At 36.1% G+C, this 15198-nt stretch overlaps 1 protein-coding gene across 5 annotated transcripts in view; it reads right to left on the bottom strand.

The window, feature by feature from the left end:
• TCF12 (transcription factor 12) overlaps window positions 1-15198 on the bottom strand; it is a 377169-nt gene that overhangs the window by 189701 nt on the left and 172270 nt on the right. For all 5 annotated transcript variants that reach the window (XM_011983162.1, XM_011983160.1, XM_011983161.1 and 2 more), the window contains one exon: window positions 11979-12081. In XM_011983162.1, coding sequence (XP_011838552.1) covers window positions 11979-12081 — 103 coding nt within the window. The remainder of the gene's footprint in view (window positions 1-11978; window positions 12082-15198) is intronic.

Below are 15198 nucleotides of genomic sequence, written 5' to 3'. Positions count from 1 at the left end.
TTTTTGGAGACAGAGTCTTGCTCTGTCACCCAGGCTGAAAGGCAGTGGTGCAATTTTGGTTCACTGCAACCTCCGCCTCCCGGGTTCAAGCAATTCTCCCTCCTCAGGCTCCTGAGTAGCTGGGATTACAGGCTCCAACCACCACACCCAGCTAATTTTTTTTGTATTTTTAATAGAGACCAGGTTTTACCATGTTAGCCAGGCTGGTCTCAAACTCCTGACCTCAAGTTATCCACCTCTCCCAGCCTCAAAGGTAAGTTTTAATGAGTGCAATGTTATTCATCATATGACCATATTATAACTTAATTAGTCCCATATTGGGTGATGTTAATTTTTCTTTACAAAATATTGTGTGTGGCAAACATTGTTGCATACACATCTTTATGTGTATTTTCAATTACTTCCTTGGGTTAAATTTCATTGCGGTAGAGCTAAGACACAATGTCTTCTTTTATTGGGTATAAAAATTCATTTTCATAACTGTGTTTGGGACTGTTTTCTTTATACAATTTGCATTTAACTTTTCCAAATGTACATCTGAAAAGTAGCTGGGACCACAGCAGGTGCCACTGCACGTGGCTAATGTTTCAAAAAATGTTTTGTAGAGACAGGGTCCCAGTTAAACCCTTAAGACAGAAGATAGCCTTAAGTTGAAAGTGGATAGCATATAATAACCAAAAAATTCCTCAAACCCTAACCATTAATCACTGTACATGAAATTTTTAAATTCTGTATTTTATAAACTGCATCAAAATCCATAATTTACATTTATCTTATAAAAATTACTTATACACAGCCTAGAAAATGCTGTATTTTTATTGCACATATACTTTGAGGAGATTCTCATATGTTGGGCAGTACAGTACTGCCCAACAGAACGCTTTTTTCATTACTGTGCTATTCTCACACTATCCTCTCATCATAGATTCCCTCGATAGATTCTTTGCAGCTGTTCTCTGAAGGCTTCTCTCTACATTAGGCTGCTCAATAGAGATGCAACTGCCCAACTGCCACACCTCTATTAAGCAGCCTAATTTTCACCTTTTCCTCTTCCAATGTAGTAGTACACTAAAGCTACAATCTTATATTGCTATCTTGAGAAGTAGGGCTTTTCTAAAAGATTTCTGATTATAGAAAACTAAGGGAAACAAAGGATTTCAGAGGGAGAAAAGTCTGACATTTGCCTAGAAATCTGCCCATATCATATTTGAAAGCAAAACAGAAAAACAACTCACCTAATTGGTAACTTACCATTCTGTATAGAGGCAGTATAGCTCCTCAAACTTTAGTGTAATTCACCACTACAACCACCAACCATCGTGTCTGAATTTGTTTTTTAAATAAAAAAGAAAAAACCTGGTACTTTCTATAAAATTTCACATATATAACTTTTTTTTTTTTTTTTTAACAAGAGTCTTGCTCTGTTACCCAAGCTGGAGTGCAGTGATGTGATCTTGGCTCACTGCAACCTCCGCCTCCTGGGTTCAAGTGATTCTTCTGTCTCAGCCTCTCTAGTAGCTGGAATTACAGGTGCACGTCACGACGCCAGCTAATTTTGGTATTGTTAGTAGAGACAGGGCTTTGCCATGTTGACCAAACTGGTCTTGAACTCCTGACCTCAGGTAATCCACTTGCCACAGCCTCCCAAAGTGCTGGGATTACAGGCGTGAGCCACCATGCCCGGCCATATATAACTTATTAACTCTTCAACAAATTGGCAGAGTTACTACTATTTAAAGTATTTTTGTTAAATTATCTAGAGCAAGACTGGCAAATGTAGTGTATGGAACAAATCCAGGCCACCAACTGTTATTTTTATAGCCCCAAATCAATGATATCTAAGTACTTATATAGCTATTTAAACATGTAGGTAGTTACATGTTTATGGCTTAGTTCATAAGCCATGAATTATATGTTTATGGCCTAGTTCATTGATTATCATTGATTTTGGTATCCTGGACCACAGACCTTAGACTATTTTCTATCTGGCTCTTTGTGTACAGTTTGCTAATCTCTAATCTCAGGGACAAGCATGGAAAAGTATGTAAGAGAAATTAATAAAATTTAAAATTAACTATACATTTACTAATTGATTTAATTTGCTGTGAAGTGACCTAGTAATGTACTCCCATTTAATTGTGACTCCCTAAAAATTTCATGGAACTTAGAAATGTGATAATCCTCCAGAGGTATACTCAAACTTTTTAATAAAAAACAAATATGTAATGCAAGAATGACTGTGGAACCACCAAACCATACCACATATATGGAAATACCCAAACAAACATTTTTCAAGATAAAGAAGTATTTAAAAACTCATCCTCATATATGTATGTGTGTGTGGGTGCATATGCACGTGTGTGTGTATCAGAAAGTCCTGAAACACAGGTAGAATGGCAAGTTCTAGTGTTCACAGAAACCTAAAATCAGGGGCCAGACATGGTGGCTTATGCTTGTAATCGTAGCTCTGTGAGAGGCCAAGTCTGGAGGATCACTTGAACCTAAGAGTTCAAGACCAGCCTGAGCAGCGCAGCAAGACCGTGTCTCTACAAAGAATAATTTTTTAAAAATTAGCTGGGTGTGGTGGCACACACCTGTAGTCCCAGTTACTTAGGAGGCTGAGTGGGGGGATCACTTGAACCTGGGAAGTTGGGGCTGCAGTAAGCCATAGATGTGTCACTGCACTCCAGTCTGGGCAACAGAGCAAGATTCTGTCTCAAAAAACAAAAATCAAAAAAAACCAAAAACCACCACCACCAGAAAAAGCCCCTCTAAAAATCTAAAATCACAAATAAAAACAACAAATACCAAACTGGAAGTCACAAAAACCATGAATTATGAAAGGCAAAGGCTGAATTTTCCAGGAAAAAAAAGAAGCTGAGATGTGGATATAAGGAGGTTACAAAAATGGTGAACTGACACTCAAAATAGGCAACTGTTTTATGGGGCTTCACATAAAACGTGAGGCTTATTCAACTACAGCAATGCAGTAAAAAACCTATACAACTAAAGGATCAGAAAGTAATGGAAACCTTCAAACAATAGTAATATTTGTACAATTTAAACCAAAGCAATTCAGTATATGCTTTCAAATTTTTTTTAAAAATTAATTTGATGGCTAATTAAAACTTATATACATACCATGGCCACTAATCAAGCTACTGTTAATTCTTCACTTTGAAAGAGGCCCTAGAGTTTTCAGGGTACGGGTAGTACCAGTAATACCTTCCCCTACTTCTATTCTTTATGACATATTATTTATCCAGTTCAAACATCTATGAGAATTTTAATATGAAAGCATTTATTTTACATAAAACATTCTGAAAGCCTTTATTAAATGATGAAGGCAGCATCTTTACTATAAGAAGTGAGTCTGGGCCAGGTATAGTGGCTCATGTCTATAATCCCGGCACTTTGGAAGGCCAAGACAGGAGGATCACTTAAACCTAGGAGTTCAAGACTAACCTGGTCAAGACAGCAAGACCTCATCTCTATTTAAAAAAAAAAAAAAAAGAAGAAGAAGTGAATCTGAAATGTTACCACATAGGAGGCATGATCTGTTAATGTTGCTCTAGGACTTTTCTTAAATCAAAACAGTGTCCCAAATTCTCAACTGCGTGCTATGGTGTGCTTCTGAAATTATATGCATACAGCAGAACTGTCAAGCTACAAAAGCTCCTTAAAAGCAATCTTTCTCTTATTCTCTAGTGACCAAGTAACCACAGCCCCTGTCATCCACCTCACTACAGGCAAAACTCAGAACATCTCTGGTTAAGAGTTCACGTTCACTTGGCTAGAACTAGACACAAACAATGGGATGATTCAAAGAAGAATCATTTATCAGATCTATGCAACTGGCCCACTATAAAACAATAAGGATCCATAAAGATGACTACTGATCATAGACAATGCACACCCAAGTGACAACGAGGAAATGCATTGGATAAACAAATAACAGTAAAGGTGGTCCGCTTCATTTAAGTCTTTGGAGTTTGCAAGGACACACAAATAAGCCAATGTTGTGAGCTCATGAAAAAATCCATTAGACCAGATAACTTAAAAAAAAAGAAAACAAAACTCTGTGAAATATCCTCTACAGATGGTACGGCAGTCTCAAGCCAGAGTCAATCGCTTTGATCAATCTTCTGTTGAATATCTCATAATATATAAACAGAACAAATCCACTGTAAGTTGAATACTATGCAAAAGACTGAAGACTTGGTGAGGTCCATGAAAAAGGTGTTAAGGAGCCATTTAATCAAATATAAAGTCATTAATGGATTAGGATCTGAGTTAGAAACAGTGGGTTAATAACTAAGGAGAAAAAGCAACAAGATTCAAATGTGAAATATAAGACATATATTATTACCATATAAATTTTCTGAGAAAAACATGCCAAAAAAATCAACAACTAATTCTTTGTTTACTCTAAGACCTAGTGAATAATATATAGTTCACTTTTTAATATTATATTAATTTTAATTTTTGAAATAGTTTTTAAAAATTCAAATAAAACATTTTTTTCCCTGTATTTTCTGAAATCCTCGTTACTCTTTCAAGTAATTCATTCTAGGATGAATTACCCATAGATAAGAGGGATCTGAGTCCATACAGGATTACTCTGGAAAGTGTGGAACCTCTTTCAAACTAAGGCGTTGGTATTACTTTGGTCTCTTTCAGACTGGGTAGAAAAGAAGCCTTCAGGTCATCTCTGGCTCACAGAAACAGCTTCAGCTTCAAAGAATGGCTATCAAAATTCATTCTAACCATAGAAAGAGAACTGCTTTTTAGGCTGTAGAGGCAGGGCAGGGGCATGGAAAAGGTGATACTGTCAGGAACAAGATGTTATAAATTAAATGCACATTTCCACTGAAAGAAAACATTCCATACCACTAAGGAATAAGGTATCTTACAATATAATATAGCAACCAGGGAGCAATCTGGAAATATTAGAGTGAGGGATCTAGAGAAGAGAGACCAGAACACTGTATTCTCACCTTTTCCCATTTCTCACATCCCCTATTCTTGGCCCAATTTGCCTCTCCAGTTCTTATTCTTTCAACAAAACATTTGTAAGGTGAAAGAGGGAGGCCTGATGACCTTGTTTAAACTCCTAGGTCCCCCATGCTCCAAATCAATCTACTCCTAGCCTTCTTAGATAAATGGGTTAATAAACACCACTTTTTGTTTCACCCGGTTTAAGTTAGGTTCTGTCACTTATAACAGAAAGAGTGCTGACTGGAATAAATGCGACCCACAATAAAATTTTTCCTTATCACCTCTGGTTGTGCCTGAATGTAATCTCTTCTGAATGTCTGTAAGAATTTATTCGTATCACTGACATTCTGCCATGTATATTAATTATTGAAATTCTTATCCCTCTATCACACTAAAATAATAAAGTCTGAAAAGATAGACTGAATATTATTCACTTTAATATTCTACCATTCTCCCACACAGTACTTTCCTCTGTAAAAGGCAGAAAATGCAGAAAAAGGGCACGGTAAAGGGCAGAAAAAAAAATGGATGAATGAATACATGAAAAAGATGGAGGAAGGTATTCAACAAGTCAGACTGGTTAATGAGAGTTAAGCAGTAGTCAAAGAAAGAAAAAGCAGAGCTACAATGCAAAAAAAGGTAGCAAATGAAACAAATGGTTGAACACGAGAAGTTAAAAAAAGGGAAAGAAAAGCAACGTAGAAGAAAGGGACTGTGTACTAATTACAATCAAGAGGGTCAAGGCCATGTTTCTTTTTCTGTTTTGTTTGTTTGTTTTTTAGAGATGGAGTCTTGCTCTGTCATCCAGGGTGGAGTGCAGTGGCGCGATCTCGGCTCATTGCAACCTCTGTCTCCCACATTCCAGCAATTCTCCTGCCTCAGCCTCACAAACGGCTGGGCTTACAAGCATGAGCCACCATGCCTGGCTGGTTGGTTTTTTTTTTTTTTTTTGTATTTTTAGTAGAGATGGGGTTTCATCACGTTGGTCAGGCTGGTCTCGAACTCCTGACCTCAGGTGATCCTACAGCGAGCCATTGTGCCTGGTCAGGGCCATGTTTCAAACTAACGAGTCATTTCATTTTTCTTGGCTTTAGTGCCTTCAATTGTATCTAGGCTCCTTTCATTCAAGTTTCTCTTGGTGCCAACATTTTGTGTTTGTCAGTACAGCCAAAGGTCAGAGAATGTAGATCAATGAATATACAATCATATTCTTTCATGGAAACTTAGGGTTAATAAAACCGTAGAAAAAGTAAAAGGCCTCATCCTTATGAAATACTATCAAATCAGATACTATTTCCCTTAAACACTTCATAATCATTTTCAATACCTCATCTAGTGAAGAAATTTCAAGTATATCAAACTTACACATTTTTTTTTTTTTTTTTAAAGACAGGGTTGGATCTATTGCCCAGGCTGGAGTACAGTGAAGTGATCTGGCTCACTGTAACCTCCACCTCCTTGGCTCAAGCAACCTTCCCTCCTCAGCCTCCCAGGTAGCTGGGACCAAAGGCATGTGCCACCATGCCTGGCTAATTTTTTGTAGAGACAGGGTTTTACCATATTGCTCAGGGTGGTCTTAAACTCCTGGGCTCAAGCAATACTCCTGGCTTGGCCTCCCAAAGTGCTGGGAATGTGAGTCACCCCATTCAGCCAAAATCGTTACTTTTGAGGGCAGGGTTGTATTACCCTTTGATAGTCTGAAAATGGTGATTCTACATATTTTGTAACTCTAGGAGATTTCAGAATTTTTCATAGGTTATAGAGCAAGCAGTATCAAGTTTACACAATAATTTTCTTTGAAATTTGGTTGAGGTACCAGATATATGGAAAAATAGTGTACTTGGGCTTAAATTCCCAGACAAATCCACTGAAACCTACGTAATCTACAATGAAATGGAAATAAAACATAGAAGTTTTACCAGAGGGGCCCTTTAAGTTCTGAGATACAGAAGGTGGAGTTAAGCAAAGACATTCCAGTAGCAATGTGAAGACACTTGGTTTGCTTATAAGTCAAATGCTTATAAGCAGAGGTTTGACAATAATATACTTGAGCAATTAGACCCAACCTGTTAAATGAGTTAACATGCCTAAAATAAGTTTCAACAGTATATACAGTCTGCCCTCTATCTGTGGGTTCCACATCTGTGAAATCAATCAACCACAATTTGAAAATATTCAGGGGAAAAAAATGGATGGTTGCATCTGTGCTGATGTACACAGACATTTTTTTCCTTGTCATTATGCCCTAAACAATACAACATAAGAACTATTTACACAGCAATTACATTGTGTTAGGTATTATATGTAAGTTATAGATGATTTAAAGTATATAGGAGGATGTGCGTGGGTTATATGCAAAAACTATACCATTTTATATATACAAGGGAGTTGAGTATCAGGGGACCCAATCCCTCACAAATACTAAGGGATGACTGTATAGCAATTCTATTAACATCACGCTATTTTACTTTTCAGAGATCTTTCATGATCTTTTTTTTTCCCTTAAAAAACCAGAAACATTTCTCAGTGTCCCATGGAAAACTAGTTTCTCAGAAGCTAATGATGCTTTTTACAGAAAGCCTTCTGTGCCTAATGTGATTTTGGGGTGTAGGAAGCTAAACAAAGTTAAATCAGCTTCTTTTTTCAGAGTCTTTAACATTCCAAAGAACAATCTGAATTTCTAAGAGGGAACAACTGACACAAAATGGTGTCCAAAGTTATTTCACTGTGGAACCGTGACTTTTTTCCACGGTCATCCCTCAAGATCAGTGTCTCCGTAATTATGGTTTAAGAAAATGCTGCGCTAGTAAAAAACCTGAGATATGAAGAAAGAACAGGTATCTTAAACACCTAAACAGTGTGGCCTAATGGAAACAGCATTTAACTAAGAGTCAGGAGATACAAGTTCTACATTTAGTTTTGACATTTACTGGCTTTGTGACCTCAGAAAGAAACACTTAATTGTCCTCTGCCTTAGTTTTAATCATTTGCAAAATAGCAATTATAATTCTAGTTGCAGCCTTTTTCAGGGTTGAGTAAAAGTTATTAAATTTATGAGATTATGGAATTGTAAAATTCTAGAGCTGCATAAGACCTCTGAAAATTCTCAGCATTACCTTATCAGAAAGGCAATGATTATTTTCAGAATCTAGATTAAAATCCACACCTCCTAACTCTCAGCCCTGCAATTTCCCCCGTACCACCACATATTACATTCACTCTCGAAAAGAAAAATTGTTAACAAACCATCTCTAGAGGCAAAATAGGGTCTCAAAAAGGAACACAATTAAGGGTCTCAGAAAACAAGCAAAAGCGAAGATAATCTTACACCTTAAGTCTCCCTTTTATCACATATAGACATACATACATCCTAAAATAAGTAAAGCTTATAAACAAGTAGGGATAAAAAGATAATAGTAGTTTATTACACAATCACTTGGGGATGGAAGGCAGGTAATTCTGTGAGAATAATTTGTTTCTAAGTTCAACTAGTAAACTGATCCTGCCATCATCAAAAATATGACTAATTATGAATAGGTAAAGGAAAACAAATATTACTGAAATTAACGAGAGAATCAAGGGTGGAGAAATGGACCAGAGCCGGAAGAAGCTTGAGATAGACAAGGCTACTTGGTGATAGTAGACTTGAACTGACCATGGGATTCACTGCTATGGTCAAAGCTTTTCATCTAGTTGTAATATTACAGAGTACAGAATTGCTTGATGCTAATTACCTAGTGATGTGTCAAAAAGATGTACTTATTTCACTTGACACATAAGAAAAGCCCTCTTTCCCATATTGACATATCCACAGGAGAATTCTGCAATTCATAAAAGAAACATTAACTGATTCAGCATAAAACACTTCAAAATATCTACATGAATATATAAACACACTTTCTGTCGCAAATAGTTCATTATTGAATTGTTATCAACCCTTGTTAGACAAAATTTCACATTTTTGCAATGTACAAAATCATTAAAGTGCCTGGAAGCTCTATCACAGAAGACAGTGGTGCTTTATAATCCACAATTTCTTCAGGCAAATGTGCTTATGGCTGAACATAACACTCAAAATAACAACATTCCCTAGATGTACAATCCCTCCCCTACTTAATGGTGTTTTTATATGTTGACAGCAACATGAAATGTTACTGCTTTCCTATTAGTTTTAACTGTTTCTGAACATTCATCATTCACAGCACCACTCTCAACTGTTACCTGTAGAGATGATTGGGTATCAACAGTTCCAAATGCTTCCAATACTACCATACACATCTCAGCAGAACTTTAACAATTTAGGTTTTTCAGCCAGAAACTCCCTTAAATTATCAAACAGCCAGAAAAGTCAGTCTATACATTGTAATTCTACATATTGCTATAAACCCACGTTTGGGTGTTAGTTCAGTTACTTCAGCTCATATCGAGTTGGACTGCCTGTTGCTATATGGAACTGCATTGTGATTTAAGAGGCATTCATTTCCAAAAGCAAGCTATTGTTGTGCAGATTGTTTACACTGTTGTTAGACTAAGGTATCTCATTTGATCATTTTTACTGAAAATAAAGATAAGTGAAGTATATCAGATATTGCCAATGACCAGTGAATTTCTTTTGAACCTATCTGCTTAATCATTTCAGGGTTCTCTCTCCTTCTTTTATATATAAGTAAGTATTTTTACATTAGGTAGTTAAAACTCACAAATAAAACGTATGGTCTGGGCCAGACATGGTGGCTCATGCCTATAATTGCAACATTTTGGGAGGCTGGGGCAGGAGGATCACTTGAGGCCAGGAGTTCAGAACCAGTCTGCTCAACACAGTGAGGCCTCATCTCTACAAAATAAAAAACAAAAAAAGTAGCTGGTGTTGTGCTAAGGAAGGAGGACAGCTTGAGCTCAGGAGTTCAAGGCTGTAGTGAGCCATCATCATGTGACTGCACTCTAGCTTGGGTGACAGAGTGAGACCCTGTCTCGAAAATAACAAAAGAAAATGTATGGTTTGTATATCTGCATCTGATACAAAGTAGTACCTAAACAATGTAGTTCAGAAGAATGCAGAATTTTTCATTTGAATTGTTAAGAGATCAATCTACTTACAAATAATTATTTACTTCAAGACTTTTTTTAGATGTTGATTTTATACACAGGGTATGGATGACTATTAAAAGTATTCTAAAAATCGTCTGAAAACTAAAGAAACCAACAAGCACATGCTTGTAATTGCTCCAACTGAGAAAATGTTACCTCAAAGTGAATTACAGAAATATTGTTAGTCAACATCTGCTCAGAGCAAGTGACTGACATATATACCTCTTAGTATTCATTTAATTTCCACACTTGTCCTGTACAAAATTTTAATCGTCACCTTGGCACAAAGCTGTGCTAATGATGAAATTCCATTGGGCCTAAAAGTCATCTCTATGAGTGAAGAATAAAGGTAAGAACATAAATACAAAAAGAGCAATTTCTGATTTTTTACAGTTCAGAGTTATATTCTCAATTAAGAAAGCTTAGTTTAATCCAAAATTACAAAAACACTGACTTTTACTTGCCCTACTACACTTAACATAAATTAAATCCTACTTGGGGAAAAGTTATACTCCAAAAGGAAATTATCTGGAGTGTTACATGGATTTTACTTTGATGGCAAGCTGAATTAAAACTTTAAAAAATAAATTAGAAAGTTTTCCCTACCCAAATAATTTACTATAAACCTAACTCTGATTTTTTATCTGGAATGATAACACATTTAATACTGTGATTTTCAACACAAGTTTCATTGCTGATTAGATTTTTTTCACTCTTCTGTCATACTCTAATGGTTCTTCTGGCTTCAAACTGTCAACCACCTTAGGCAAAATCCACACTAGACGATCAGACTCTGTCTCCTCAACACTACAGAGAATAAAGGAAACAAAGACTGTGCAAAGCAAATCATTTTACAGAAATTGCAGACCACCAGGATTTGGGATTTGGGTAATCTACTTAGATTAGTATGGCTGTGTCTTAAAAGGATGATTCTAAGATCACAATATAGGTCATGTCCTTAAGAAATAAAATAAGTAATGAAATCAAGGTCTATTACACAAACTTTCAATATTTATATGATGCCAATAACTGGTAAAACAGTTATAACTGGTAAAACAGATGAAAGTTTTTGTAATATGCTCAGCCCCAGCATACGCAAGAAAAAAATGTCATAAAACATACAGATTATTTTCAATCAGGTTTTGCAAAAAGGTAAAATATTTACACATTTAAAAAACGGTATTCCAACTGAAAAAAAACACGCTTGGGTTTATAATTTTAGACTGAACAACTTTAAACTTTCATTTGAGACAGAGAAGGAGAAAGGAAAGGAGGGGTGTTTTGCAGAGCATGATTAACCACAAAGGTTTTGCCAAAACATAAAAATCAGGTTTAGATGGTAATTCATACCCTTCTTGAAAGTGCAACTTCACTTCTTCAAACCAAAACTTTAAAAAAGTCCTAGTATGAAGCCAAGTGCTTAAAACAATGCTGCAATATCTAAATCTACTATGTTTTAATCAAATTGTGCCAGGAGAAATACTGTCCAATGCAAGTAAAATCTGCCTAAAATCACTGCTATGTTACATTTTTAATTACAACATAATACTATTGTTAAGAGAAATAGTAACATCACAAATGCCCCTAAAACAGTACTTCTCTGCCCCAGAACACATGTAATGCTTGAGGTCACAAAGACATTGTCAAAACTGACAATCAAAACACTGCCACTTCCTTTTTTGACACCAAAACAATAATGCTTTAAGAGAAGACTCCAAATTTTCTGGACATTTGATCCTCAAGCTGTGCTGAACAAGAAAAGCCCTAAATGCCGCTAGAAACTCAAGAACTTTCTTCTAGATACTTACCTGTCCCTCCTGGACAAAGGGATAAAAAATGTCTCTGACCAAAGAAGCTTTGAGAAGACTACTTGCAGAGAATTACCAACTTACCCATCAGATTTGAGTTCATGAAAGGTGTTGGGGACAAGCCTTCATGGGCTCCTAATCGACTGTCGTTCAAGTGATCACTGTAATGAGGGCTGTCTGTAAAACCCTAGGGGGAAAAAAGATCAGAGTATTAAAGAGATTATTTGGCAGTCCCGCTAATTGAGCATAATGACACTCACCTAATTAATATACAGACTTACTTACACATACATGGTCATCTCTAACCAAGTTTCTTGTTCATTATTTGAAAAGCTAACAGCAGAAGTGCTTCTTTTATTCCTTTTAAGATTTTAATGTCAAAAAACATTTTCTCAATGATCGTAAAGCAAAGTGGGTTTCTATAAATAAACACTAACCATGAGCACCAATATTTTCAAAGTATCAGCTTTTCTGATGGGATGGGGAGCTATAAGAATTCTGTAAATTATTACTAAAATTACCTCTAAGATTACTTTACATCCAAAGGGAAGTACAATGGATATTTTTTTTAAAAAAATGAATTAAGAAAATATATTTCTTAATTGTAATAAATTAGGGAAATGCTTATTTTTATCCTCCTATTCAATCCCTTCCTCCAGACCCTAAAAATAAAGGGTTAGGCAATTACAAGTTTGACTTAAAATACTAAAACTAATCCACAATCAATATGCTAGAAATGAATCCTTTCCCAAATGGCAAATATTCAACAAAAAAGGTCTATTTACACTCATTTTAATACTACTGTAGTATAACAATATATATTCCTACAGAAACCGAGCCATGTAAAAAGGAAAACAATTATTAAAAATAGCTGATTTAAATTATTAAGAAAGAAATTACAAACACCATAAAAACAATAAAGCTAATGTTCCTTTCACAGTAGCTGTTATTACATTTCTCCTTATAGTTGAAAACATACTTTTTTTAAAGCAAAGGGGAAAAAAGGTAAAATTTACAAACAAAAACAAGTGTTACAAAATTACTATGTAATGAAACCTGTACTGGTTCTCAGACTTTTACACACTCTTAAGTACAGCATCACTTCCAAAATCATATTGTTTCTAAAGAAGGCTTTGAACTCTATTAATTAAAACTGCAGGTCATATATATCTCTGCCAATTTAAAACCGACATGGTAAAGACCAAACAAATGTATAAGAAGCCCAAGTAAGAGACAAAACTACGCTGGCTCACAGAAGCCAGAAACCATCCAGAATCCCCTGGGACTAAAAAAATCATGAATCACTGAACATTTATCATTACCCAGACTGCAGGCTACCATTTAAGAGGACATTAGTGCGACTGGAACAGGCCTCACTATCTTTGCAGGCATGCTGTCAGTTCAATGAAAGGGCTAGGAATAGAGGGCTAAATAACTGTCAAATCATTACAAAGTTGCTTATAGATGCATGTCACAACTCCTTCTGCTGTTCTGTTTTAAAACTAATCTTCTGGGAGTGCTAACTCCCAAATAAATCTTTGTTTCATTTTTACATACTTTAGAATTACTGATAGACATGTGATAGATAGACATTCAAGAAGAATCTGGGTGACATTCACAACTTATGACCACAAGTGTTCTCTGGTAACCACAACTGTAAGTCCTGTCTGATACAGCCACATTTAGTAGACCCCATATATGAAATAGGATGGCTCTTAGCTAACGTCACCCCATAGAGTTTACCTTTTTTTTCTTTTTTGGAGACAGGGCCTTGCTCTGTTGCCCAGGCTGGAGTGCGGTGGCGTGATCACTGCTGACTAGCCTCAACCTCCCGGGCTCAAGTGATCCTCCCACCTCAGCCTCCCGGGAGTAGCTGGAACTATAGTAGTGCACCACCACACCCAACTAATTTTTAAAAAAAATTTAAGAGATGAGGTCTCACTATGTTGCCCAGGCTGGTCTCAAACTCTTGGGCTCAAGAGATCCTCCAGCCTTGGCCTCCCAAAGCGCTGGAATTACAGGCCTGAGCCACCACGCCTGGCCCATAGAATTTGCTTTTACTACTTAAAATGAATACTAAGTGACAAATCACTATCTCACATACATCTGGATGTTCTCTCTGCCACCCTTCCCACTGTCATTCTTAGGCACACAAAGGAAGGCATCAAAACCTATAAACATACTCACTTAAATATTGTTTGTCATCCTAAAACAATACTACTCTAGAAAAATGCCAATTAAAATGTGCTTGTGGAACAGCTACATTGTTCACACTACATTTGAATGCTAAAGGAGAATGAAAGAGTAATTTTGCATTCTCCCAGTTCTCCTCATTCTTGAACAACAAAAAGTAAAAACACTGCAGTTTTTTTAAAAAAAATTATTTCCTAAAGCACCACTATACAAATATATCTAAGTTTGAAATATATTTATGGTGTCGCTAAATGACTACACATAATTTAATAACTTTGTAAATTACACGTAGTGTCTTTTACCCTGCTAACCTAACCTTTTTGCTGTTCCCACTGCTAATGACCGGGATTGTCATAGTGCACCAGAAAATAGGAGTCTATAAATTTTTTTCCTCAAATACAAGCAAGAGTTGGACATGAATCCTCAATATGTACTTATTGGGATTATATGCATATACTATTAATCCACATATCAAGTATCAGTAAGGCATAATTTCTCTCATTTAAGGATAAAAATTAGATATTTTCCCCAACACCTTAGAGGTTCAATTTAGCAAAAGCAACTTTGTTTAAAAGTCACTATCCAAGAGACAAGAAGGGAATAATAGGTCTTCATCTACAGGTGCAAACTGATGCTGGGAGAAGGAACAATAGACTTGCAAAATGTTTGTCACAGTTTTACATTACATACAACTGTACACCAAAACTTCACTTCAAGGACTGGGGGTAGTTTACTGTTTGGGATTATTCCTGTCATTCCTTTCACACAGTAGTAGTAATACCCACCCAGAGTATAACTTTTGGTGAAACAAGGTGAATGGTTATGAAATAATTCACAAATATTTAAATAAGATTATCACAAGTCATATGTTTAAAATCGGTTCTAGAAATGTACAACTATTAGCATGTCAATGTATCATCTAGTTGTCTGATACCTACAGCAGTGCTCTGCAGACTTCAATGTTCTTATCAAACAAGTAGAGATCTTGCTAAAATGCAGATTAACATGCATAAGGTCTTGGGGGTGGGACTTGAGATTCTGAATTTCTAACAAATAGGTGATGCTGATGCTGCTGGCCTACAGACTACACTTCTAGTAGCAATAACTTAGA

The sequence above is a fragment of the Mandrillus leucophaeus genome, unplaced genomic scaffold (genome assembly GCF_000951045.1).
Source record: "Mandrillus leucophaeus isolate KB7577 unplaced genomic scaffold, Mleu.le_1.0 Scaffold247, whole genome shotgun sequence".
In the NCBI taxonomy this organism is placed as follows: domain Eukaryota; kingdom Metazoa; phylum Chordata; class Mammalia; order Primates; family Cercopithecidae; genus Mandrillus; species Mandrillus leucophaeus.
The sequence above is the reverse complement of the archived record's forward strand: the minus strand, read 5'-3'. Positions and strand labels throughout refer to the sequence as shown.